At 37.5% G+C, this 24,294-nt stretch overlaps 1 protein-coding gene across 5 annotated transcripts in view; it reads right to left on the bottom strand.

Annotated features, from left to right (window-relative positions):
- Positions 1–24,294, bottom strand: part of SERPINB7 (serpin family B member 7) — a 43,581-nt gene that overhangs the window by 5,503 nt on the left and 13,784 nt on the right. Inside the window, exons 1-6 of one of the 5 annotated variants that reach the window (XM_059706311.1) lie at positions 18,207–18,368; positions 13,195–13,380; positions 9,016–9,066; positions 8,326–8,442; positions 2,855–2,972; positions 575–717 (exon numbers count right to left, since the gene is read on the bottom strand). In XM_059706311.1, the coding sequence (XP_059562294.1) occupies positions 575–717; positions 2,855–2,972; positions 8,326–8,442; positions 9,016–9,066; positions 13,195–13,365 (600 nt within the window). In that variant the 5' untranslated portion in view covers positions 13,366–13,380; positions 18,207–18,368. Of the gene's footprint in view, positions 1–574; positions 718–2,854; positions 2,973–8,325; positions 8,443–9,015; positions 9,067–13,194; positions 13,381–18,206; positions 18,369–24,294 lie in introns of those variants that run through there. The other 4 variants (XM_059706308.1, XM_059706309.1, XM_059706310.1 and 1 more) reach the window with 4 other exon arrangements.

Here is a 24,294-nt window from a genome sequence, read left to right as displayed (position 1 = left end):
ATCTTCTACTATACTAAGGTTATTATGTACAAATTGGTTTAAGTTTTTTTTAAGAATACATATTTTAGAAGGTTGTTTTAAATCAAAGAGAATTAAATTAAGGAACAGATATGACCAATATTTGGAAATTCATAACTTTATTAAACACAATTTTATGTCTTATAAAATGAAACACATATTTGCCTTAACTCAGGGAAAATCATTGATATTAAATGATTCTGTGCATCCTGCAGTTAGAATCATGAAAAATAAAACCTAGGCTTTAGTCATATTTTCTTCTTATAGGCCCCCTCCTAGAATGCCTTCAAATAAATTCGTATGTCATTCCTTTTCTCAATTTCAAATATATTTTAAGAAATATCAATTTACAGAGCACCTCCAGTTGTATTCTATAACCTGCATTAGCAGGAAAATAGGAAGTTTATCTTATAAGTACTTGACTATATAATATTGTTAACACCGAAGAAAATGAGTGAAGAACTGCTGAGCCCAGCCTCTGTCTATGTAAACACCACAACTGCTATTAAGGAATACTATCAGCAAAATACTTCCTAAGTTAAACAGATCCCCATACCTGGGGAGATTTGAAACGGCAGCGCATGGTGTCACTCTTGGTAAAGGCCGACTCCCACTTGCCTTTGAAGTACACAGCGTTCACCAGCACCATGACCGCCGATGAACTGATGCTACCTTCACTAATGATGTTCTTGATCTTGCCTTTGGAGAAATAAATTGAGAAAAAAATGTCAATTTTTTAATGTAAGTTTTTTAAAAAAAATTAAGATGAAATAAGCATATTTTTCTTATCACATAGTTATTGTAATAATCTATGAGCGATTACTCTGTCAAGCACTTTTTAAATGCTGTATATGCAGTATTTAGTTTAATCCTCACAAAATCCCTGTGAAGCGGGACTGCAATTATCAAAGAGACTTGGGCAGAGAGAGGTTAAGTAATTTGCACAGAGTCACACAACAAGAAATACTAGCAAGAGGATTCTGACCCAGGAAGACAATTCCCAGATCCCCTCCATATTCACAGGCACCAAAATGCCTTTATTGACTTGACCAGGCCACAACATCCAAATGTAATTTTTACCCGTTCCAGCGAAAGAGCGAACTCCTTCCTTCATTCCACATTAACCAGATTTTTGCATTTAGCTCTGGATACTTGAACAACAATAGTGAAAGACAGTCCATATCATCATTGGGCTCACACTCCAGAACAGAGAAGGCAACAACCAACACATTAAAGGCCCCTGGTGTCATAGCTACATGCGCAGTATGCTGGGTCACAGGCTAGAGGCACTCGTCTCTGGCTCGGTGGCCTGCTGAGGTGAGGGCAAGGTGTGGACTGGGAGAGCTTCCATAAAGCCAGGACTTTTTATTCAGACATGGAAGCCTGGGAGAGCAGTGTGTTTGGGGCAACCCTATCACATTCTGATGCCATAGGAAGAGTAAAGCTGGAGAAGTTGGAGGCAGGGGCCAGATAATGAAGAGCCTTCAATGTCTGCTAAGAATTTTGGATTATCCTGAAGGCAGTGGAGAATTCTTGTTCACTATTCATTGGAAGACAAGAAAGGGAATGGTTTTGATGAATCAGATTTGTCTTTCAAAAGGATGGCTCTGGTAGTGCGTGGAGGATGGGGAGCGATAGAACCTACATGGTTTTGTTATAACATTGGCAGTATTTGAAGTGTTCCCCCAAGTGACATTGAGTTCATATGCTTATCAAAATGAGAATAATTATATATGTATTTTTGCATGGAAAAGGAAAGAACAGAAATAAATAAATGTTCAAAATTGAGAAAAGTATTAGTAATCTCATACCTTTAAATACTAAATAGTAAATAGAAGCTCACTCAGTTATTTAAAAAGTAATTGTGTAGTTTCTCTTGATGTATGAATGGTATATTTGAAACATGTGGTAGCTCATGGTCAAAGTCACCCTCTACTGATGTAATGATGAATTATGACTAAAAGAATATTGAGACACTGTATTCTTGTTTGCAGGACTAATTGTACATTGTTGAATATTTGCATTTAACAGTACAAATCGCATGTCTCGTATTTCGAACACAGAGCCAGCCTCATCAAATACATGTATATTGTTCAAAGTATAAAACAAAGCCAAGCATTAGGTAAAGAAATGGCTGGCTTTGGAGTCAGTCAATTAACAAAACAACAAGGAATAAATGTCCTTATTTGCTTTGTGCAGAACATTAGCTGTGATTCTGTGTTAAGTTCTGAAAGAGACTTAACTTTTTTTAAAAGGCACTACCTGTGCCCCATATACTATTTTGACAAATAAAAATAATGTTTAAATTAAAGATAAAGTATGAATCCCTTAGAAAACACAATGATATGAAATATATTTCTTAGACAGTAGGATGTCATAATTTTAATAAGACCCTTCAGCCCAAGAAGGAACAGTAAGATGCTAGGTTGATCATTAGAATGAAATATGTTGTGGTCATTAAACAATGTCCTATAAACTGCTCTTAATCTTGTTCACTAGCCAGGCATAAGATATTGAGGATAACAGAGTAAACTACCTTAACTTATAACTAATTTATGAAATGGCCATAATAAAATTTATTGGTCTCACAAGATTATTTTCCAATCAAATGAGATCATGCAATAGCCAAGACTTCTTAAAAGCATAAAGCATTCAAATTATTAAGATTGCTCAACACCACATTACAGATACTAAAGCAATTTTAAATAACAACCATCATTGCTTTGGATCAGGAAAAGCAGTGCCTTCTGTGTACAAAACACTCCCAATTGTAATGTTGACAGTTCTCAACATTCACATATAACTGACCTGTGGAAAAATTGAGCATTGCACTCACCATGTGTCTCATTTCTAATCCAGCTATTAATTTTATATCTGGCATCTTCTACAGCATTTGTAAAGTCAACTCGTTCCACTTTGGCATTGTATAATTTTTCAGCACACCTAATATATTCCTATAAATACAAATAATATATAGTTCTGTAAGTAATATACAGTTCTTATATTTCCAAATCACCACCAACTAAGCATATAAGAAATATATTCCTGAATTTGTCTCTTTATTTTTACTACCCTACTCAAAGATTTGTTCTTGCCTCAAAGATAATGAAATGCAGCTAGAAATATATAAATATAGCTAGAAGAGGAGCTGGAGAACTCATGCTGACTGATAAACTTATATTTATCTGAAATGTATTGAGGGGACTAACAGAGATTATGGCTAATGCCCACCTCCTTGCCTTTACCGCTGCTTTGTCATCATAAATACTTCAAGAGCCTCCAAACTTGTCTCCCTTGCTGATATTACCCCCATCCTACTGAAAACATGTCAAGTCCACTTCCTGCACTTAAGATAAAGCCCAAATCTCTGGATCTGGCCTGCAAGGCTCTGCTGATCTTCACCCACTTCCCTATTTCTAGCCACTGTCCCCTTCACACTCTGCTCCCTAGCCAGACTCAACTACAGGAAGCTCTCAGAAGTGCCATGTGTCCTGTCTCTCTGGAGGCCTTTGAACAACATTCATTCTGCCTGGAATGTACCCTAGTTCTCGTAGTTATGTCTTACGCATTTTCTAGTTTCAAGCATAGATGCCCTTCCTTGATAGCAGTATTCCCTGAACCTTCCTATGTCCTCCAATAGTCCGTGTTATCATACCCATCTTACTTACATATGAGATTTCCCGAGCCCCTCACAAGAGAGTAAATTCTGTAAAGTCAGGACAATATATGCCTTAGTTATTATTGTGTTCCCAGTCCCTGGCACATTGTCTTGCACATAATAGGTACTCAAGAAATATTTGTTGTTTTTAGTAAATATAAATCATAGCAATCTAATTTATCAACATACCAACAATACAACAAATACACACATGTACATTTTCAGGGAAATCTATGTATATAAAAAGCCAGCGATTGGAACGCCGGAACGACCAGAATGGCTGGAACGACCCGTCACTATAACGCCCACTGTGGCCGGCCAACTGGCCCGATCGGGGGTGGAGCCAGCCAGCCAACCTCCTGGCCACCCCAACGGCCCCACCCATGCTCACCCCCCCATAGGGGGTGGGGCAGGCCAACCGCCCACAGCCCCTCCCCGCCCAGCCGGCCCAGCCCCTGATTGGCCCCCATCAGGGTGGGCGAGCCAGATCCCATCCACGCACAAATTCATGCACCAGGCCTCTAGTATTTTCATAAATAGGGAAAATAAGATTCATTACAAGTCATATGTATTGTCAAGACATATCCTGATAAATTTTATAGGATTTTCAACCCTAATAATGAGGATTGGTTATTTATCCACTATCTGACTGCAGGATAATATTACCTCTATAAAGAAGATTTTATGTGTAATTTCCATAAATAAGGCTCTGTCCATCTTCTGATTAATCCATCCATCAATCCATTTATCCATCCATCCATTTTGAAACTAGCTACACAGAATAGTTTTAAGAACCAATCCCTGGCTTGATGATTTGACGACTGCACAGCGTCAACACTTTTGGGAAATTCTAGAAAAGCTTTGGGTCACCAAAAATATGTGTGTGCGTGTGTGTGATACATATAATTTTTGAGTAGTCCAGCTAGTATGTCTTGCCAATCTCCTTCAATCCCTGCTGCTTATGTCCCTACAAGAATACATGAAACACAAATAACAAAGAATAAAACTATTGAGGATTGACTGTCTGTCCATATGCTAATTGGCCATTTAAATATGTTCTTTTGTAAAATGTCAGTTCAAGATTTTCTACTGGGCTGTTTGTGTTTTTCTTATTGTTTTGTAGGAGTTTTTGGATTTGGATCTCAGTTTTTTTATTCTTATATGTATTGCAAATACGTTCTGTCACTGTGGCTTGCCATTTTACTCTCTATATGATGTCCTTTAATGAAAACAAATTCTTAATTCTAATGTCATCTATCCTGTCTGCTTTATCCTATATGATTAGTGCTTTATATATCCCAAAACAAAGATTAAAAAATATTTGCTTATCCAAGGTCTTAAGAATAATCTATATTTATCTACTAAATATTTTGATGTTTCATCATTTACATTTATATCTATGATCCACCTGGAACTGATTCTTTTGTATATGGATAGGTGATAAGATACATTTTTTTTGTTATGGCATTTATTACAATGCCATTTATTACAAATATCATCCCTTAGAATTGCTCTGCAGAGTCACATTTATCATAAATCCAGGGTCTCTATGCATCTGTTTCAGGATTCTCTACTGTGTTCCACTGGTCAACTGCCTATCTTTGCAAAAATGCCAGAAAATCTTAATTATTGTAGCTTTTAAGCCTTAATTTTCAGTAATGTAAATCCTCTGGGTGTTTTTATTTCCTTTCTTCACAGTTAACTTTTTTCTTAATTCTTTGCATGTCCATGTAAATTTTAAAATCAGATCTTAAGTTTATCCAAAATCAATTGCTTTGAATCTATAAATAGACATCTTTATAATATTGAGTATTCTATGCATAAACAAAATGTATCCTTTGTTTCTAAATCCTTCTTTCTCTTATCAACTTTTTTATTTGTGGACATCTTTCATTAGATTTATTCCCAGGTATTTAGTATAGATGTTATTTTTTATTTTATTTTTAAATTATAAATAAAAGATAAATGCAACTTAATTTGTATTCTAAACTTGCTAAATTCACTATTAAATTTAATTGATTTCTAAAATCTTTTAGATTTTCTACACAGTTGTTATCTGTGAACAATGATGATTTTATTTCCTCCTTCCCAATCCAAATCAATTTTACTTCTTTTTCTTTCTGTCTGTTACTTCTACTTCAATGTTTGTATTGGTTATGACTCCAATAAAATGTTTATGGAAATGTTACAAAAAACGTTCTTGTCTTGTTCTTGGCATTAAGGCAAAAATATTTGGAATTTTACCAAAAAAATTTTATGTAGAAAATTTATTTTCTAGTTTGTGAGAATTTTATTTTCTACATCTATTGAATTGGTGTCAAGTTCTTTCTCCTTTAATCGCCCAATGTAGTGAATTACATTTATTGATTTTTAAATGTTAACTCAACATTGAATCCTGTAGCTATTTCTGCATCCTCTCTATATCTTGAATGATTCTTTGCACTTTGTCAGAGCTCAGGAAATGGTTGTTGCATATTGAATGAAGATGGCACATTAGTAACACTTTAGTTTAGCTGCCACAAAAATACTATGCACAATTTCCATTTTCAATGCATATTGTAGATTAAAAATTACAAGCTCAACCATGAGAGTTGAGAGCCATAGAGACTATTAAGTATAATTCCTTCATTATATCAACCAGAAAACTGAGGTTTAGACATATCAACATTATTGAAGGACAAAAAGCAATAAAGTGACAGAGTTAGGACTCAGGTAAACCTGACCCTTAACCTGGCACTCCTCATTCTACCTTTAAATGCCTTTAAAAAAATTAATATGGGATTCAGTTATTTGGGAGGGCCCTTGATTACATATAGTACTGCAGGGTTTCAGATTGGGAAAGAGAGTTCCTCTGATTCTCCTTGTCTTCTTATAGACTATGGTTCTTGCTTCGTCCCATCAAGGACTGTCTTCTTCAATCAGTGGCCTGGGTGATACTCTTCTCTGTGGTCTGTGTTGATGCAATCACCTGGTTGAATTGTTGAATTAAAGATTTTTTATTGTGTGCGTTCCTATGAATGAAGGGTGAACTGAGATTTCCTCATCCCTCATCCTGTGACCAATAAAAGAGTTTTCTCTCTTTTTTTAAATTGAAGAATAAATAGATTTCATAATTCAAAGTTCCATTGTGGTATCATGATGCTTAGACTGTTACTCATCTCTTGATTTTGAAAATATCTGATGGTCATTAAGTTGTGGTGGGAAGAGCCCTTGTTGCAGTAAAACCAACTGGGTGAATTCTACATGCTAACCTTCAGTTTCCTATACATTTAATGAAGATCACGTGCATAGCTTTTGATTTGTAAGAATCAACTGCTCTATAAATGTCACGATGTCATCACCTTCATGTTACCAAATCATGAGCAGACTTTCAATGTCTCCATTTTTCCAAGTTCTTGATCAGCTCTCACCTTTATTGTGCTTCTAGGTGCCTTGCTCTATACACACACTGAGGGCCAGAAAAGGGAACATGGGAGCCTACTATAAATAGTAGCATGATAGACATGTCAACTTCCAATTGAAGAGAGCTGGCAGTCCTTCAGGGACACAGCAGTTTGCGTATGAATAGAGGCATAAAATGTGGGGATGAACATACAGGGCGGCCTCTGGAACACTTGTCTGGGATTCTTTGGATAAGATTGAAAAACAGCATGGCCTAATGCTTCATAATTGGCAGGCTGGCAAAAGATTTGGGAGTGGTGCTGGAAAGGGGCAAAGAATGTGAGTGGGTGACAGCAGAGAACACAGTAATGGTTGGGTGGAACACAGAGTGCTGGGAAGATGCAAGTAGGAATTAGTCCGGAGTTGTCACAGAGGTGCAGTTTTATAGTTGTCTCAGAACTAGAAAATTAAAAGGGAGAACAAACATGCCCAGAGAAACATGGCCACTGTGTCTGCTTGAATAGCACTAACCAGCTTCTGGGTGTCACAGCAGTGATGGTTCTAGGGGCTGAGCATAGAAATATATAGAGTGAATTCTTATCTCATTGGTATTTGGATGAGAAGATACTAGGATGAATAAATTGATAATACAAACACCAAATAGTAATATTAAAGTTTAGTCTGCTGACCTCAAGAAAACCTACCCCCCCCCCCCACTTCTGTGTCAAGTCTTAACTGCTCCTCTGCCAATGGATGGTCTCATCTCTACTACCGGGAACTCTTTTTTATAAATGATTTTACTGAAAAGATAAGTAAGTCAGTCCTTTAAGGAGAAATGAAAGGCATGGCTGAGAAAAAAGGAGGTGAATTCAACACTGGAGATGCAAAACTATGCCAGTAGGCGCAAAGCCCAGAGGGAAAAATGACAGACTGTTCCCCTGCTGCCCAAGGACAACCCTACGTAGGCTCTCTGTTTTCCCACCCCAATGACAGGTCCACATCACATCCAAGGGGCATGTTCTCTTTGGTTTGGGAGCCTGTCCATCTAGTGACCCTGAATATGTGGATCACTCGTGTGAAGTAAAGTTGTACTTTGAAAGCAGGTGATGATATTTTGAATACACCTGGGAACATAGTTAGTAGTGACAAGAAAGAAAACACCTTTGTATGGCTGAGTAGAAAGATGCAAGCCTTTATTCAGATGCTGGATTGAATAAGACGCAGATCCAGAATGAAAATAGCCTTCTAAGACAGGAGGCTGAACTTACCTCATGAAAGTCAAACATTTTTTCTGCAAAAAGACCACTGGCAATGCTGAGCTCATATTCCTTGTGGAATGTGTTTATGTCAGAGAGAATTCTTTTCAGTTGAAATTGGAGTCCTGGCTGTTATTTAAAAGATTAATTAAAATGTAGTATTGGACTGAAAAGATATGCATATTCTTTAGGATATAAACCATGTATATTGTACAATAAAATAATTGAAAAATAATGGCACTATAAAAGCATCAAATAATGCCACATAAACCTACAATTTCTTACCCTTTCTCACAGTAGTGTCTGTGATTAAAGTGAATTAAAGGATTTACTAAAGTAAATGACTAACCTTAGAATAAAATTATTAACAGAAGATAATGAATTTGCCTACTATGTTCACTTAATAATTCATTTTACCAATGTAAGTTGGCTGTGAATATCAAAGATAAAAGTAACACATTTAGTTCCACACTTCCTTGCCCAAATCTGGCCAATACACAAGTAAAACATATTGGTAAATTAATAATCAAAAAAGATATTATAAAAAAATCATATTTGAAATATTCACAATATGGAAATCTGAGTGAAACTTGTTCTTTTGCTTAAAAGGACAGGGAGCATAATTAAATGTGTCAGTGAGACAGGAATTTTTCTAAACTTAGATTTAGAGTCTGTTTTCCTAAAAGAAAACATTGTCTTTACCTGAGTATTAGGAGAGTTTCCATGTCCTGACATGGTATTGGTGTGAAGTACCTGCAAACAGGGACAAGGAAAACAGTTAGCAAGTCAGGCTGAACAAGAAGGAACCTGGGGAAATAAAATAAGGTATGGAGACTTCATTGGTAGTGTGTGTGTGTGTGTGTGTGAGAGAGAGAGAGAGAGAGAGACTCATTGCTAATCTTGAATAATAATATGAGATGGAATGAGAAATAAGGTAAAATCAACAAGGCAGATTTATACAAATTAGTAGTCAATTTATAATTCACAAGTGAGGTCTTTGCAGTCTGAGTGTCATTTTTCCCTCTAATTCTATGATGTTATAGAGCATGAAGAACATCAGCCCCCTTTCTCATTTTGCTTTGGCCAAACACAAAGATTTTCAGTGCCTTAAAGTATACTGTGGGGAGGGAGGGGGTGTGGTAAGAGATCAACCGAAGGACTTGTATGCAAGCATATAAGCATAACCAATGGACACAGACAGTAGGTGGGCAGGGCATGTGCTGAGGGGCAGGAGCAGCTGGGGAGAGGTCAATGGTGGGAAAAGGAGATATATGTAATCTTTTCAACAATAAAGAATTTAATTTTTAAAAAATTAAAGAATATTACAGTTATCTCTTTCCAAGTGATAAGAGTTGTGAAGGTCCTTAAACAATTCTGCTTCACAACTTTTGGGTCAACTTCCTTGTGATTATGACTCCTCCATTGGTGAACATGGAGCTAGTAACTTGTCTAAGAGAAGATGGTTCAATGAGGACCTTCCATTTCCATGGAATCATTTAATTTTTTGTTACAAGGAGAGGAAATAAAAGCATGAGTCTTTATAAGTTGGATTATGTCATTATCATTTTTTTCATTCTGCAATGTAACATTTATATAAGAAAGTGGATGAAGTTTACCTGTCAGTGTCCCCAAAATGAAAACAAAAAGGTTGCAAAGAGAAGCTATCACCATAAATCACCTCAGCATAGGATGGAGAGGGAGAGAAGCAATGGCCAGTGTGTCCCCCAAGCTTGAACTTAGCTGGTCCCTTATGTGCCTTTCCTCCCTAAGAGGTGGTCTGGGGTGGGAGGTTCAAAACAGCTTAAGGAGAAATACTTAAGCAACAGGAGGGGGAGAAAGCACTTGAAGTCATTGTTATTAATGTGTAATCTTGAGGAAAATATAAATGCCTTTGTGGAAAAACCTTTTGAATGATGTCTGTCCCTCAGTTTTAAACATTTTACTCACTCCATCATGAAAAGAACCTAGTAATTAAAGTGAAGCCTAGCAAGCAGAAATAAAAGCTCTTACTTTTGGGCCAAAATTCTTCCTAAAGTCAGACTAACTTTTTTAAATGTTCTGTAGTTTTCTTTAAAAAAAAAAAAAAAAAAAAAAGGTCCTAACATCATTATTGCATAGATTGGCAAATGGAAGTAAATGAATGTACCAGAAAAATAAAAGAGCATCATAAAGTGTCAGGACTCAATGACCCCAATATCTTTTCTGAGCTAACTTTGTGGGACCCAGACAATATAAAAAGCATATGAATCTCCAGAAATTATTCTTCTTTACTTTTGAGAAAAACTTTAATAGCACCAATATTTAATATTATCCTTTAATTATTTCTAACTAGAGGCCCAGTGCACAAAAATTTGTGCACTCAGGGGGGTCCCTCAGGCTGCCCTGTGCCCTCTCGCAGTCTGGGACCCCTCTGGGAATGACTACCTGCTGGCTTAGGCCCACTCCCCAGGGGATTGGGCCTAAGCTGGCAGTCAGACATCCCTTTGGCAGCCTGGGAACCCTCAGGGGATGTCCACTTGCCAGCGGGGAGCAGGCCTAAGCTGAAGTTGGACATCCTTAGCACTGCTGAGGAGGCAGGAGAGGCTCCCACCACCACCACTGTACTGGCAGCCATCAGCCTGGCTTGTGGCTGAGCAGAGCTCCCCCTGTGGGAGCACACTGACCACCAGGGGCTGCTCCTGCATTGAGCGTCTGCCCCTGGTGGTCAGTGTGTGTCATAGAGACCAGTCATTCCCAGTCGTTCTGCTGTTAGGGTCAATTTGCATATTACCCTTTTATTATATAGGATTTTACTCCATTTTGAGACTAATTTGGTTGTTTTTTCTGACATTTATAATTCGTTTTTAGTAAAGTAGACTGATATGATATTAAGGCAGTACATATCTGTTTCCATATTTTTCAGAATTCTAAGAAATTATAGGTCCAATAATAAAACCACTATAGCTAAAGATGAATAATAATACTAACAATATTTAAATGTGTTCAATATTAAATAAAATTTCAAAGGGCATATTTACCATAATTTGAAATGCTAGGAGTCCTATATTTTCAAATACCCTAGTGTCCCTATTTAAGAAAATCAGAGTTTCTTTTTTTAAATAACTGGTAACAAATATACTCAGATGATGGCAAAAAGGAAAATTATGAACCTATACAATGTAAGAAATTTCAGGATATTAGGATTGAAGGTAAAAAAAAAAAAAAGATACTATGAGTCACCTGTATCCCAATGACTTCTACCTGTATTTTCATGCTAAATTACAAAACTATTATATCTTCCCACAGAAGTGGTAGACTAAAGAATATATTATAGTAATTATTTTTATAATGTTTTTGGTAAAACACAATTGTGTTTTAGAAAATTTAAATTTGTATAACTTTTAAATGATATTGTAATATGAAGACATGATTTAAGATAAAAAGTTATGATTGACTATACCTCAATGGAAATGTTATATGAGAGATGAGAGGGGCAAGAAGCTCCAAAAAAAGGAAATAGATTTTTTTATATTAAAACAAGAAAATACAGTTATGCCCTAACCGGTTTTGGCTCAGTGGATAGAGCGTCAGCCTGGAGATTGAAGGGTCCCAGGTTTGATTCAGGTCAAGGGCATGTACTTTGGTTGCAGGCACATCCCCAGTAGGGGGTGTGCAGGAGGCAGCTGATCAATGTTTCTCTCTCATCGATGTTTCTAACTCTCTATCCCTCTCCCTTCTTCTCTGTAAAAAAATCAATAAAATATATTTTTAAAAATAAAATACAGTTATATTACAGCTAAATAAAAGAATATGAAACTGAACACATGATCTCGTAAATCAATATACTTTTTTTGGTTCTTTCATTCAAATGGCAAGCAGCTTCCAGGCCACCTTAACTCCATGAAACCTCACATAGACCGATTCTGGGCTTTAATACTATTATCTAGTAAAAGGACCAAGCTTTGCAGAGATTAGCTGGCCTTTCTTTGAGCCAAGAAAATTAAAGACAGGTCCAGAAAATCTCGTTGTCAGTAAGCAAAGATATTTCAGAATCATCTGGAAGAACTTATTTAAAAAATAGTTTAAAAGGATTTGTATTGGCCCAACTGTGACCATTTGAACATCAAAAGAAAAAAGACTTTGGTCCATGGTAGTACTTAGAAGAGACATATAGATGGATGCCATAATGGGAGGAACTGGTGAATGAAAGGCGTGACAATGGCTTCCACATGTAGCCTGGTGTCTCTCCTGCTACTAAATTTCATTGACAAAGTGTGGGAAACCATGACCATGTCACTTCCCTGTGCAGCCTGGCTCAGGGCAGCATACGAGAGTGAGTTAATAAGCACTTTCTAAAGGTGGTAGTGACAATGTGATGACCATTCAGGGAGGCTGTTATTACCTGGAATGCCCTATTATGTTCTTTGTGCCCAGGTCACTAGCATTTCAACTAGGACTTCATTGCTATCTCCTTAGAGCTTTTCTTTCTCACCCATATCTACTCAAGCAGTGGTTCCCAAACTTTTGTGTGCACCTAGGGAGCTTGTTTAACACAGACTGCTGGGATCCATCCCCATGGTTTTTACTTCAGTGGCATTTGCATTTCTAACAAGTCCTCTAAGTGACACCACTGGGCTGGGAAACACACTTTGAGAACATGTTCTAAGATAAAAACAAAACAACAACAACAACAAAAACCAACACTGCAGTTTTGGAAGCATTCTTGCTATCTCCCAGCTGACAAACAAGGGCTGCGAGCGGTGTGCATTCCTCACACCTGGAGAGAGGCTCATTGGTATGTCCTCACTTAGCTGGGACCATTGCAATCAAATATTTGGGGGGTTGGGGGTGGGGGACAAGTTGCCCTAAAGATTCATTGCAGAAACCACAACTGAGACTGACCTTATCCATCTGAGCAGCACCGTCACCTCGTGCACCCAAGCGGACCACGGCCAGGGCAGTGAAGATGCTCAGAGAGGAAAAGAAGACATTTCCACTTCCTTGGTTGTTATCCATCTCTCGGAATAGATTGAAGCAAAATTCTGCATTTACTGCAGCAAGGGAGGCCATCATGAAATGGAGTGTCGCCTGGAGAAGAATAAGGAAACAAAATGAGTTCCAAGTGTATTTTTTGTGAATATAACGGGTTGTATATTCTTTTACTTTTTAAAAGCTTCATTTCTTCAGCTTTGGATGTAACTATCAAATAACTTAGAACAACAACAACAAAAAGTTCCTTTGGTCCAGTATTCTTACTGCCAACACTAAAACCCTCTCTTCTGGCAACCATATTATGTAACACTCTTTTTTTTCACATTGATATGCTCTAGTGCAATGCTTCTGTACTTCTGCCCATAGTCTCATATTCTTATCTAGGACATATTCCTATTTCTCCTTGATGTGGCATTTCTATCCAGTGGCCTCTGATATTTTCATTTTTATTGAATTTATTGGGGTGACACTGGTTAACAATATTATACAAGTTTCAGGTGCACAGTTTTACAACACATCATCTGTACATTGTATTGTGTGTTCACCACCCCAAGTCAAGTCTCCATCCATCACCATTTATCCCCCTATAGCCCCGTCCATCATTCCCACTCAACCGCCCCTGCCCCCCGCATTTTAAAGTCCTAAGCAGACACATTCATGGGCCTATTCTAAAATCACCCCAGATTTCTAAGCTGTTTGCAGTAAAATAAATAATACAACATTAGACAGTCTATTAAAGGGGCTATAGTCCTAGAGATTTAACAGAATTTCCCTACCCATTGCCTCCATCATGGTCTGCATACACATTCTTAGAATAATCATACATCCTAACTTTCTTTAGGACCATCCTAATTTCAAATATTATGCATCCTCTGTCCTATAAGTGTATTTATTATTTTCTGCTTATTTTGGGAATGGAAATGTAATTACCATTTTATGTATCACAAACATTCATAAGACTTTCCAACACAGAGTTCTATCTCTTACTAGAGAACCTAAGGTATAATAGCAAATGTAGAATCCAGGATGAAAATGGCATTATTTGAATTCTTGATAATGTTGTTACTGTCCCCACAATGGACTTCTTCAGGAAACTGTTTTGGTATTTCTTTACATACTTTCTCCACCGCCACAGTAGAAGTTGTCCCAGACTATATGAATTAACATGAATACTTTCATTATTCCTCCTGTATATTCTGTGACATCACATCTGATGGTGTGGCAGTTCCCAAGAGATGGGAACCCCTCAGTCCTAATTCCAACAATGTTGCTAATAGTTATGTGACCTGGGTCAAGTCTTTAACCTCTCTGAGCTTTTCAGTTTCATCATATTCAATGAGATGATCAATTGACAGGACAGAAAAACATGTGTTCTTCTACGTTTACACCTATAAGAGGACCACACCATAACATCAGGGCATTTGGAGTGAAGGGTCAGGGAATGGGGTGGAAACAAAAGAAGGTCAGAAGGTGGGACATACAAGTTGTTTGAAAGAAGAATATTCTAAAATTATCACCTAACTGACTTTGTTGAAGCCACAAAAATGCAATGCCTTTTAAAATTAAAAATGACATTAACATAAGTTTTCAATTTCTATTTTAACAAATGGGAGCTTGAGTTTAAAAATAAAATTGAGAAACATCTCTATAAAATGCCTGACTCACTATAGATGAAAGCTGCTACATTCCTTCTTCTCTAGTAAATGCTAACAATCTGTTCTGTCCTGAAAACCAACAAATTGGAGATTTCCAGCGTGTTTGAGAACCCCATATTCTGCCCGTTGGAATTTCAAGCCCTGAGACATCACCAAGGCACAAGGTCATAAATGAGACTGTCTTTCAAGGTCAAATTCAGCACCTGTCAATTCCAGGTAAGTCCTGCTCTACAGTTATAACCCCAGGAATACAGGGTGAGAAAATCACAATCCACACAAATTTTACTCTAAGAAAGAACACCTATGTTCTTTTAATAGCTACCTGAAAAATATTTAACTAATTTCACATTGAACCCAGTGAGCAATATTGATAGTGTCTAAAGTCCCCAAACTTTTCAGGTACTCAAAATCATATTTTATATCTGAAATATAAGTATTGTTTCTAAAATATGAAAAATGGTAAAATTAAAATTAATGAGCATAGAAGTAAATACACTAATTTGAAGCAGAAGTTGATTTTTATATTGTTTAATAGTCATAAAAATTTCTTTAATTTTGGGGAGAAATTCTGAGCTAGACTATCTTGAAACAATTTCTAAGACTTCATGTTGCTTGCTGAAAATCATAGTATCTATACTAATAAAAGGGTAATATGCTAATTAGGGCAGGTGTCTTCTGGACTTCCATTCGGATGTCCATCTGGACAAAGAGCAGGTGTGAGGACCAGGGCTCAGGCAGCCTTGGTCTCAGGCAGTCTTGAGCCCGGGTGGCTGCGACGCCCAGGGCTCAGGCCTTGAAGCTGCCATGGCTGGCAGTGGCAGGAGCAGCAGGGTGTTGGAGGCAGTGCCTTCCCTGATTGGCCGGTTGCCTCCACAGAGGGAGACCAGACTGTGGCTTAGGCCTGCTCCCCACAGGGACAGTAGGACATCACCTGAGGGCTCCCAGACTGTGAGAGGGGGCAAGCTGAACTGAGGGACCCCGCCAGCGCACAAATTTTCGTGCACCAGGTCTCTAGTATGAAATAAATGACTCTTAGGAAACTAACATTAAATGCAAAGTCATAATAATCCTTTTAAACTATTTACAGTGAAAATTATATTTAAGAGAGAATTGTGGGTATATTTTAATATATTTGGTATAATATGGACTAGCATCTTTAAAATAAGACCTGAAAGATTTTTAAATGACCCTGTTAGGGGACCTGACTGCTTGGTCCAATGGGGTCTGGAAGCTACTTGGTACTACCATATTCCAAAGCACAAAAACACATTTTCCAGTACATTTTTCTTTGCTCAGGCTCCAACTTATCTTGTTTCTTTACAAATTTATGTTTTATTATTTTACCTTCTGGGGTGAAAAAAAAAACTCTTTCAAATCATTCTTTAAATTACTTTCTAAGCAATAATCACAAATTTTCAGTTTCTAACCTTTTAGTCATTCTGGTAACTTTTCACAAAACATACACAACAGAAAAGAAACTACACAGAAATATGTGGATTTAGGTATCAAGTACATTTTTTTTAAATTACTTAGGTAAGTTTTATGGCAAAGAAACCATACTAGAAAAATAATCATTACAGAGACATATGAACCAAGACATTCCTAGACCCTTATCAATTCTCAAGCAATGGCTTTTAAAATGATAAATGGCACTAGATAATACATCTTTAAGCAATCTTGTGCATACATGTTGAAAATAAATACCAAAAAGTATGTTTCACGTCATATAATTGATGTGATAAGCTTTATTTGGTTCACTGTAGGTTCCAGAAATAAAAGCAAGACACTTTTCTTCTCATCTGACATAAAGTTGGAATCTCGCTGGCAAACAGAGAACTATATTCAAGGCTGACTTAATTGTTTTACACCTAGGTTTCCATCAGGGGACAGATAATAAATGTTAACATGGTGCCAAAACTGATTTTTTCTTTCTTTTATAATTTCTTTTCACACCAACTCTTTGAAGAAAAAAAGAACAGCAAAATTCAACAAGCCATCAACAAGTACCTAATGACTTGGGTCCTAGTTAAATAACTAAAGGAAAGTAAAAAGAAAAATAAATAATGTTAAGCTACAGAAAAGATATCGTATGATACTACCTCATATGCCGTTGTCAGGACATAGCAATGAAGGAAAATTATTTTCATATGGTAAGAACTTGGCTTTTTATTAACTTTATATTTTACTGCAAGTATACCATATTCTTATGTTCCTTACATAAATACTTTAGCTTAATATATTGATATGTAGTTAATTTATAATTTTCAAGCTAATACAACTCATGTTTTCAATCCCAAACATCAGACTTGAGGACCTAGAAGTCCACCAAAGCTTGAAGCCTATTTGCTTACTTATGATATGTTTCAATCCAAGAAATGCTTTATCCCTTTCTTCCTATTGTCAACACAAAAGAATAAATATGTACTCACTAAAGCATTTTTAAAAATCTAATAAAAAGAAAGAAAAGTAATTGTTTAAAAAAACAGAGACAAACCACATTCAATAAAACATGAACTTACAATGATAATATTTCATGTACCCAAGCTTACTATACTTAATTGATCAATTATGTGCCTTACATGTTTGATCAAAATATTATCTAATCTTAGAATAATTTTGTCTGTAAAAGGAAAAGTAATCATATTTCATGGAATATTACTAAGAGAATAAAACTCTTGTATTTACCAAACCAAATACACAGATTGGAGAAAAAATGAATAATTACTATTTAGCATGTTTAATTTTTATCATTAACATATAAGTTAAGTGCTATAAATAGAGTTACTCCTTTACACAAATATTTTCTAATCTTTCCATTTATATTAAAAATGTGGTTTCAAATATTGACGAATCCCTAATCAGATGTGCACTTTGCTATGCAATTAAAACAGAGTTCAAGTCTAATCTCAAAAATGAGTATATTTCAACCTACAATGCCTTAACTAAGAACATTGGAAATATAGAGTCTAGCTTTGTACAGAATTCCCAAAATACTATTTATCATTCGAAGAGTGGAACATGAAGTGTTCAGCTGGCCTGATCCCCTGCACACCGTGCTCCCAGGACACCACAGAAAGTCAGCCATAGACAAAGCCATGAGATAGAGAAGTTGAGAACATGACCAGGCAACAATTTGGATATTATTAGATGAGTTTAGACTCTCAGATACAGAGAAGGAGCATGATTCATTCACGGCTCTCTTTCGCCTCTCTCTCACTCAACAGTGTCTGCAAAGACTTTTAAGTTATGGGCTTCAGAAATATTTACCTTACTCTCTTCATAGAGGAAGTTAGCAGCTGGTTGGGTGAGTCTGAAAGAGTTCCATGCACGACTGTGAAATATAAAGCCTCTGACTCAGACACTCCCTACTTCCTTTTGTGATGACCATGGTAGTTTTAAATAATGTCGTTAAGATGGACTTGTGTTCAGGCCCTTTATGGAGCAAATTAAAAGAAGTGGGTAGAGTATTAGCTACAGATCCCTTTCAAAGTAGTCAAAATAGATATTTTGTAATGAACCAAATTTCAGCATGAAATTTTACTTGATTTGATATTAATATCACATAGTACTTTCCTATTGTATGTGTAGATATTCATGCATTGTGGTACAACTGGTATTTTTATATGTGGAAAGGTATGCTTTTCAAATTCAAGAGCTGATTTTAGTTACTGTTGATTCGATTCCTCCTCCTCCTCCAACTCTGGTGCCTAATGAGGAATATGGCAGAGCCTCACCTTCAAGGTTTCCTAGTGTAACATAACATAGCTAAACGTAACTATCACAGAGAAGCATCAGCCCTAGGGGAATGAAGAGAGCAAAGTGCTGGAGGAGGTGGGGATGGGGGGAAGCGCAGCTCTGCCTGGGGAATTAGGGACTGCTGGATTTGAGGGAGTTAAGTGAGCTGACTGTTTCAGGAGAGAAAGGTTTTACTTTACATAGTGTTTCGGACTTTATCTTACACATTATTCCTACAAGCATTTTTCCCACCCTAACTTTATTTTTTTAATATATTTTTATAGATCTCAGAGAGGAAGGGATAGAGAGAGAGAGAGATAAAGACATCAATGATGAAAGGCAATCATTGTTCGGCTGCCTCCTACATGCCCCACACTGGGAATTGAGTCCACAACCCAGGTATGTGCCATTGACCAGAATCAAACCCAGGACCCTTCAGTCCGCAGGCCATCACTCTATCTACTAAGCCAAACCAGCTAGGACACCCCTACCTTTAACTGTATGCTTTAATGCTAAAATAGAATACCCTTACCATTTGAAGTTCTCTAAGGTGAATATTCTATCAGAGGGACATGTGTTTGGAGAGCTATCTAACCCCGTCAGAAGGAATACATTAGTGAACACCAAACAAGCAAAAACAAAACAAAACAAAACAAACAAAAAAAAAAAACAGGAAAAGAAAAGAAAAGAAAAATGATAATAACTCCAAAGAAAACAAAGATTACAGTGTGAAATGTATATTATACCACCCTTTATAGTTCATCTGTGAAATATTCTCTTCGTTGTAATGATTTAAATATGTTTTATTGAGCAAACTTCTGATATACCTCCGTAGGGGTATTAGAAGTAGACTGTGGAGTGGGAGTGTGGGGAACAGAGCATCCAAGAGGCAATGGTCCTTCCATGAAAAGAGCTCTGTAGCGAGTGTCTAAATGTGATGAGCCTAAAAGACCAGCATTGGCATGTTATTTAGGTTCCTGGAGGAAGATACAAGAAGCAGCATTAAAAGTAATTGAGATTGGAGATAAGTATACGTACACCCTTGAAACCATCGCTACGAATCAATCATATTTCAATAAAGTTGTTTTGTTTTTGTTTTTTTTAAAAAAGGCAATTGAAAGTTGCTGCTCCTGTTAAGTGGGAGACAGAGGGGGAGGGGGAAGAGAGGTAGCTGCTGTTTTACATAAGCTTTTCTGTCTCATTTGGACTCCTCACTCCTTAGATAATATATAACCTTGGCATAGATGAAGGATAAAATACTAGGTCAGTGATGGCAAACCTTTTGAGCTCGGCGTGTCAGCATTTTGAAAAACCCTAACTTAACTCTGGTGCCATGTCACATATAGAAATGTTTTGATATTTGCAACCATAGTAAAACAAAGACTTATACTTTTGATATTTATTTTGTATATTTAAATGCCATTTAACAAAGAAAAATCAACCAAAAAAATGAGTCCCTGTGTCACCTCTGACACGCGTGTCATAGGTTCGCCATCACTGTACTAGGTGGAGGTTAAACCCCAACTCAGCAGCTCTAGTAGCTATGTGACCTGGAGCAAGTAACTTCATTTCTCAGAGCCCCCATTTTCTCATCCAGAAAATAAGAATTGAAATAAATTATATCAATTATATTACATTTTCATTTTAAATGCATCTTTGTACATATTTCATATATGTGCATGTGTATGTAAGTACATAATCAACAGCATGACGTTTGGTGCAGGATAGACCTTCAATAATTTTAATCCTTCCCACCTGCCCTCCATGCTCACTTGGCTGGCATTTGTATTGTATTACATGTTATTACCCTACAACATACAAAGTTGGATCATTTCAGGCATTTTTTATAGCATTTACCTCCCAGAATCTGGGTTTTACTGCTACTACCCCTCAGTGTGATAGTTCTACCCATCTGAGGCAGATAATACACTGGCTTCATCAGAAGGAGTTTCATTACAGGAGTGGGGAGAGCTTTTAGGAGTAGAGGACAATTGTGAGTGAAAACTCAGAGTCAAGAACAGGGAGAGGCAATGGCTGACAGCATGGAGGTTAATATGTGGAGGGAAGGACAAGGTGACAAACATGACTAGTAGGAGATATCCTGGGAGCAGGTGTTGATGGAGGATGGGCTTGGACCCTGAGCCAAGGATAAGCAAAGTGGCAGTGAAGTAAAGAAAAAATGCCCCCAAAAAGTGCCAAATAAAACCAGGAAGGCTGACAGACATGACACGTGACAGAAACCAGCGCTCATGGTACTCCCTCTGGCAACTCCAAAACCTAACAAGAATTCCTGGCGGTGACACAGGCTGCCTCCCCAGAAGAGCAATTCCTCCAGAGGAGCCACCTAGAAGGATTTCAGGCTTTGAATGTGATCATCCATAGGCCATTTTCTCTGTTTCTCGAGATTCAGTAATGAGCTTATGTCTCCCTAAGGCAGCAGAGATAGGAGCAGCCTATTTGAATATGCAAGTCAATAATGTGTGCACACTGCATCTGGTAGAAACAATGATGAAAATCGGATCTCCTTCCCCAACGTGGTCCATTCTTGCTCACAAGTAAACGTTTTCCCCACACACTTAAGAAGGTGACAATGAAGAACTGGATGGTAGTCTGATGAACTACCATCTCATGAAACCCAGAAAAGCACCTTGAAACTGATACTTTTCCTAAAATCCTTAGAATCGGGTTTTAAAGGCTGTCCTTAGGTACAATCTACACCCTGCCCAAGCCCCTGTTTGTTGATGTGTAGGCCTAGCTTCTTGGATGGTTTCCCTGTGTCAGAGTAAGTGCTGTCCCTAAAGAAGCTTATCAACATTTAGCCTTTGCACCAGGTTTCAAACTAATATCTAAGGAGGTCACTATGAGGGTTCATTCAGTTTGCGTGCGAATCAGATTTAAGCGATAACTTGCCCATCTCTGTTCTTCCAATGTCAATGGCTTTAATGTAGGCAAACCAATGAATGTCAGGGTCCACAGTGTTTATCAGCCTGTGCCAGCACATACCTCTGCTTGTGAGAGGAAGCATCACTTGACTAAAGCAAGATAGCAGTGACTCTGGGAGTTTAGTGTGCAATGTTATTGCAATGTGTCATTGAGCTCTTATAGTCTGATTTCTTCCAACCCTATCCTGTGTAAAGACTTTTGGCATAGAGACCTAAAATTGAATGTGATACAATATTTTCATCATTCCTCAAACTCAGATGTTCATCTGCACCCCAAACTATTTCAGCTGTGGCTTCTCTTTGTATTATTCTCCATCCTTCCCCGACTCCCTCTTCTTCCCAGTTTTCTCTAACTTGGAATTTTCCAGAGACCCATCTGTCAGGTTAGTAATCTCACCTGGACGCTTACCTGAACTGAGCAGCTTCAGATAGGAGCTGAAACTTGGGGTGTTAATTCATTCTTGTTACCCTGCCAGCCGCTTCTCCACCCTTCTGACCTAGCAATGGAAAGTCACATCTGCAACACTCAGACCTTCCCTGCTACAGTATAAGCCAGGGTTTACTGAAGTGGGTTTTCCCTTTGAAAAGTGGTCAAGTCTAGGCAGAGGTAGGTTAGGACCTTTGCCATTAGAACATGCCACAGAGAGGAATGCATGCCAGTCTTGGCACCAGGATCACATTGTTGAGCTAGAAGTTGCACCCACCTGCATCTGCTATGCACAGGAGGAACAGCAAGCCTGGTTCTTCTGGATGAATGTTTTCTAAATCATAGCCAGTGCTTACCCAGATGACTGGGTCCTCTATTTTGAAAACCTATTGGAATCTGCAGGGACCATCATCTTAGAGTTGCTTCTCAATTTCATCTAGTTTTGCCTCTTTCCAGGATGAAGGGTATCCTGGAGCTTCTCCAAAATCAAATAGAGCAGCTCTTGCTTACTTCCATGATGGTTTATGAGTAATATAACAGAGGAAAATAAAGTCACAAATAATGCCTAAAAATTAATCTTGATTTAGTGATTGCAGTAAATTTTCTGATGGAGAAGATTGATGTTAATATGAAAAATATATGCTTACAAATCAATTTTTCTGTTCTCTGTATTCTGATTACAGTGATCATTGACTAGAATGAACTAAAATATTTTAAAGCCACATCCTTTCTATTATCTACCTATTGTAGGGATAAAGGACTTCCAAGTGGTGAAATGGCTAGTAGGTAAAAGGCAAGATACCTGAGTGACATACAAAATGGCTAATCCTCCTGGAATTACCAGTCAGCCATAATTAAAGCTCTTCTCACCATTGTTTTCTCCCTCACTTTAATCCAGACAACCCTCCTACTACTGTGTTTACTCCCAACTAACCAATCCCAAAGTGACATAAATCAGAGAAGAAAACTCAGCCATGGGAACTAGCGTGTCGTATACATTCTTCTCCCTTGCCGTACAGTGATAACCCAAATTTCCACGGGCCTTACCAGTTCCAGAGTACAGATAAGGTCACATGAATTTTAATAACCTAAATTTGGTTGTCTCTTGTCCTCCCTTATTTACCCAGAATTGAAGCTTGCTATGAAGTTTGCTCATCACCTATAGCCATCACATAGGTCTTCCTTATTTCTCTTCTGTTCAGGTACTCTCATCAACATCCTCAATCTCCAGGATTTTTTAGGATTCCTCACCTTTGTCACTGTTTCTGGTACTCACTGAGAGAGCACCAGTGTCCCTGCTAAGAATACTACTTCCTGGTGCCTTTAAAACCCCCAGGTAGGGGTCAGCACCTTCATTTGGTTGCATTAAGAAATCAGAAGGAGGTTGCTTCCTCACTCTTACACCTTATTGACAGGATCTAGCAGAGATGCTTACTGCACCTACATCTTCCAGAGCTTATCATCCCCACAGTTTCCTTGGCTGAGGCTTATCCTTGGGACCAGGTGAATAACAGAGATTATTCTGTGTTTCTTCATTCACCCACTATACCCACAGATGCCCATGCATAAGCATTGTTCCTATAGGTCCTTGCCTCAATTAAGTGAACAATTATAAATAAGCACTTTGAGGAACTACTGAACCGACATACAACCTATTTTCTTTCCTATTAATGAATTTTCCATCTTTAACAGTTTATATGAAGGTTTCATCTGAAACCACTAGCCATATTTTCTCTTTAAAGTTATGGTATAAAGTGAATAAAAATATTCACCTTTCCCAACAGAAGGCCGGGAAATAAAACAAAAATGTTCTATTTGGACCCAAAGAATTTTCTGCTTCAAACTGTGTATGTCCTACCTATGTAGGGAGTAATTTAGTAAATAATTAGGGGAAACCCCAGTGTCTGTGATGCAAACGCTGCTTTCTCACAATCATTGTCATACTAACTCCACAGGAAAGGGATGTTTGCCACATAGCTTTGATGTCATGACTGCTCATCTCAGAAAGTTTTTATTTGTGGTGGTTCTCCAGCTACCTATTTTTTTCATTTTTTGAAGATTAAAATATATTTAATCAAGTTTAACATGGGGATGCCCACCATTGTAAGTCTATATGTTATCTATATTCTAGATACCAGAAGACTCCTTCAGGCAAGAAACCAAGACTTATTTCTCTTTCTTCCCTCATGTTTATGATAATATCAGCCTTAATAAATGTTATTGAATGAATAAAATGACCTATAGTAGAATA

Source organism: Myotis daubentonii, chromosome 8 (assembly GCF_963259705.1).
Source record: "Myotis daubentonii chromosome 8, mMyoDau2.1, whole genome shotgun sequence".
In the NCBI taxonomy this organism is placed as follows: Eukaryota; Metazoa; Chordata; class Mammalia; order Chiroptera; family Vespertilionidae; genus Myotis; species Myotis daubentonii.
Note: the sequence above shows the minus strand (reverse complement) of the source record. Positions and strands in the feature narration are given on the sequence as shown.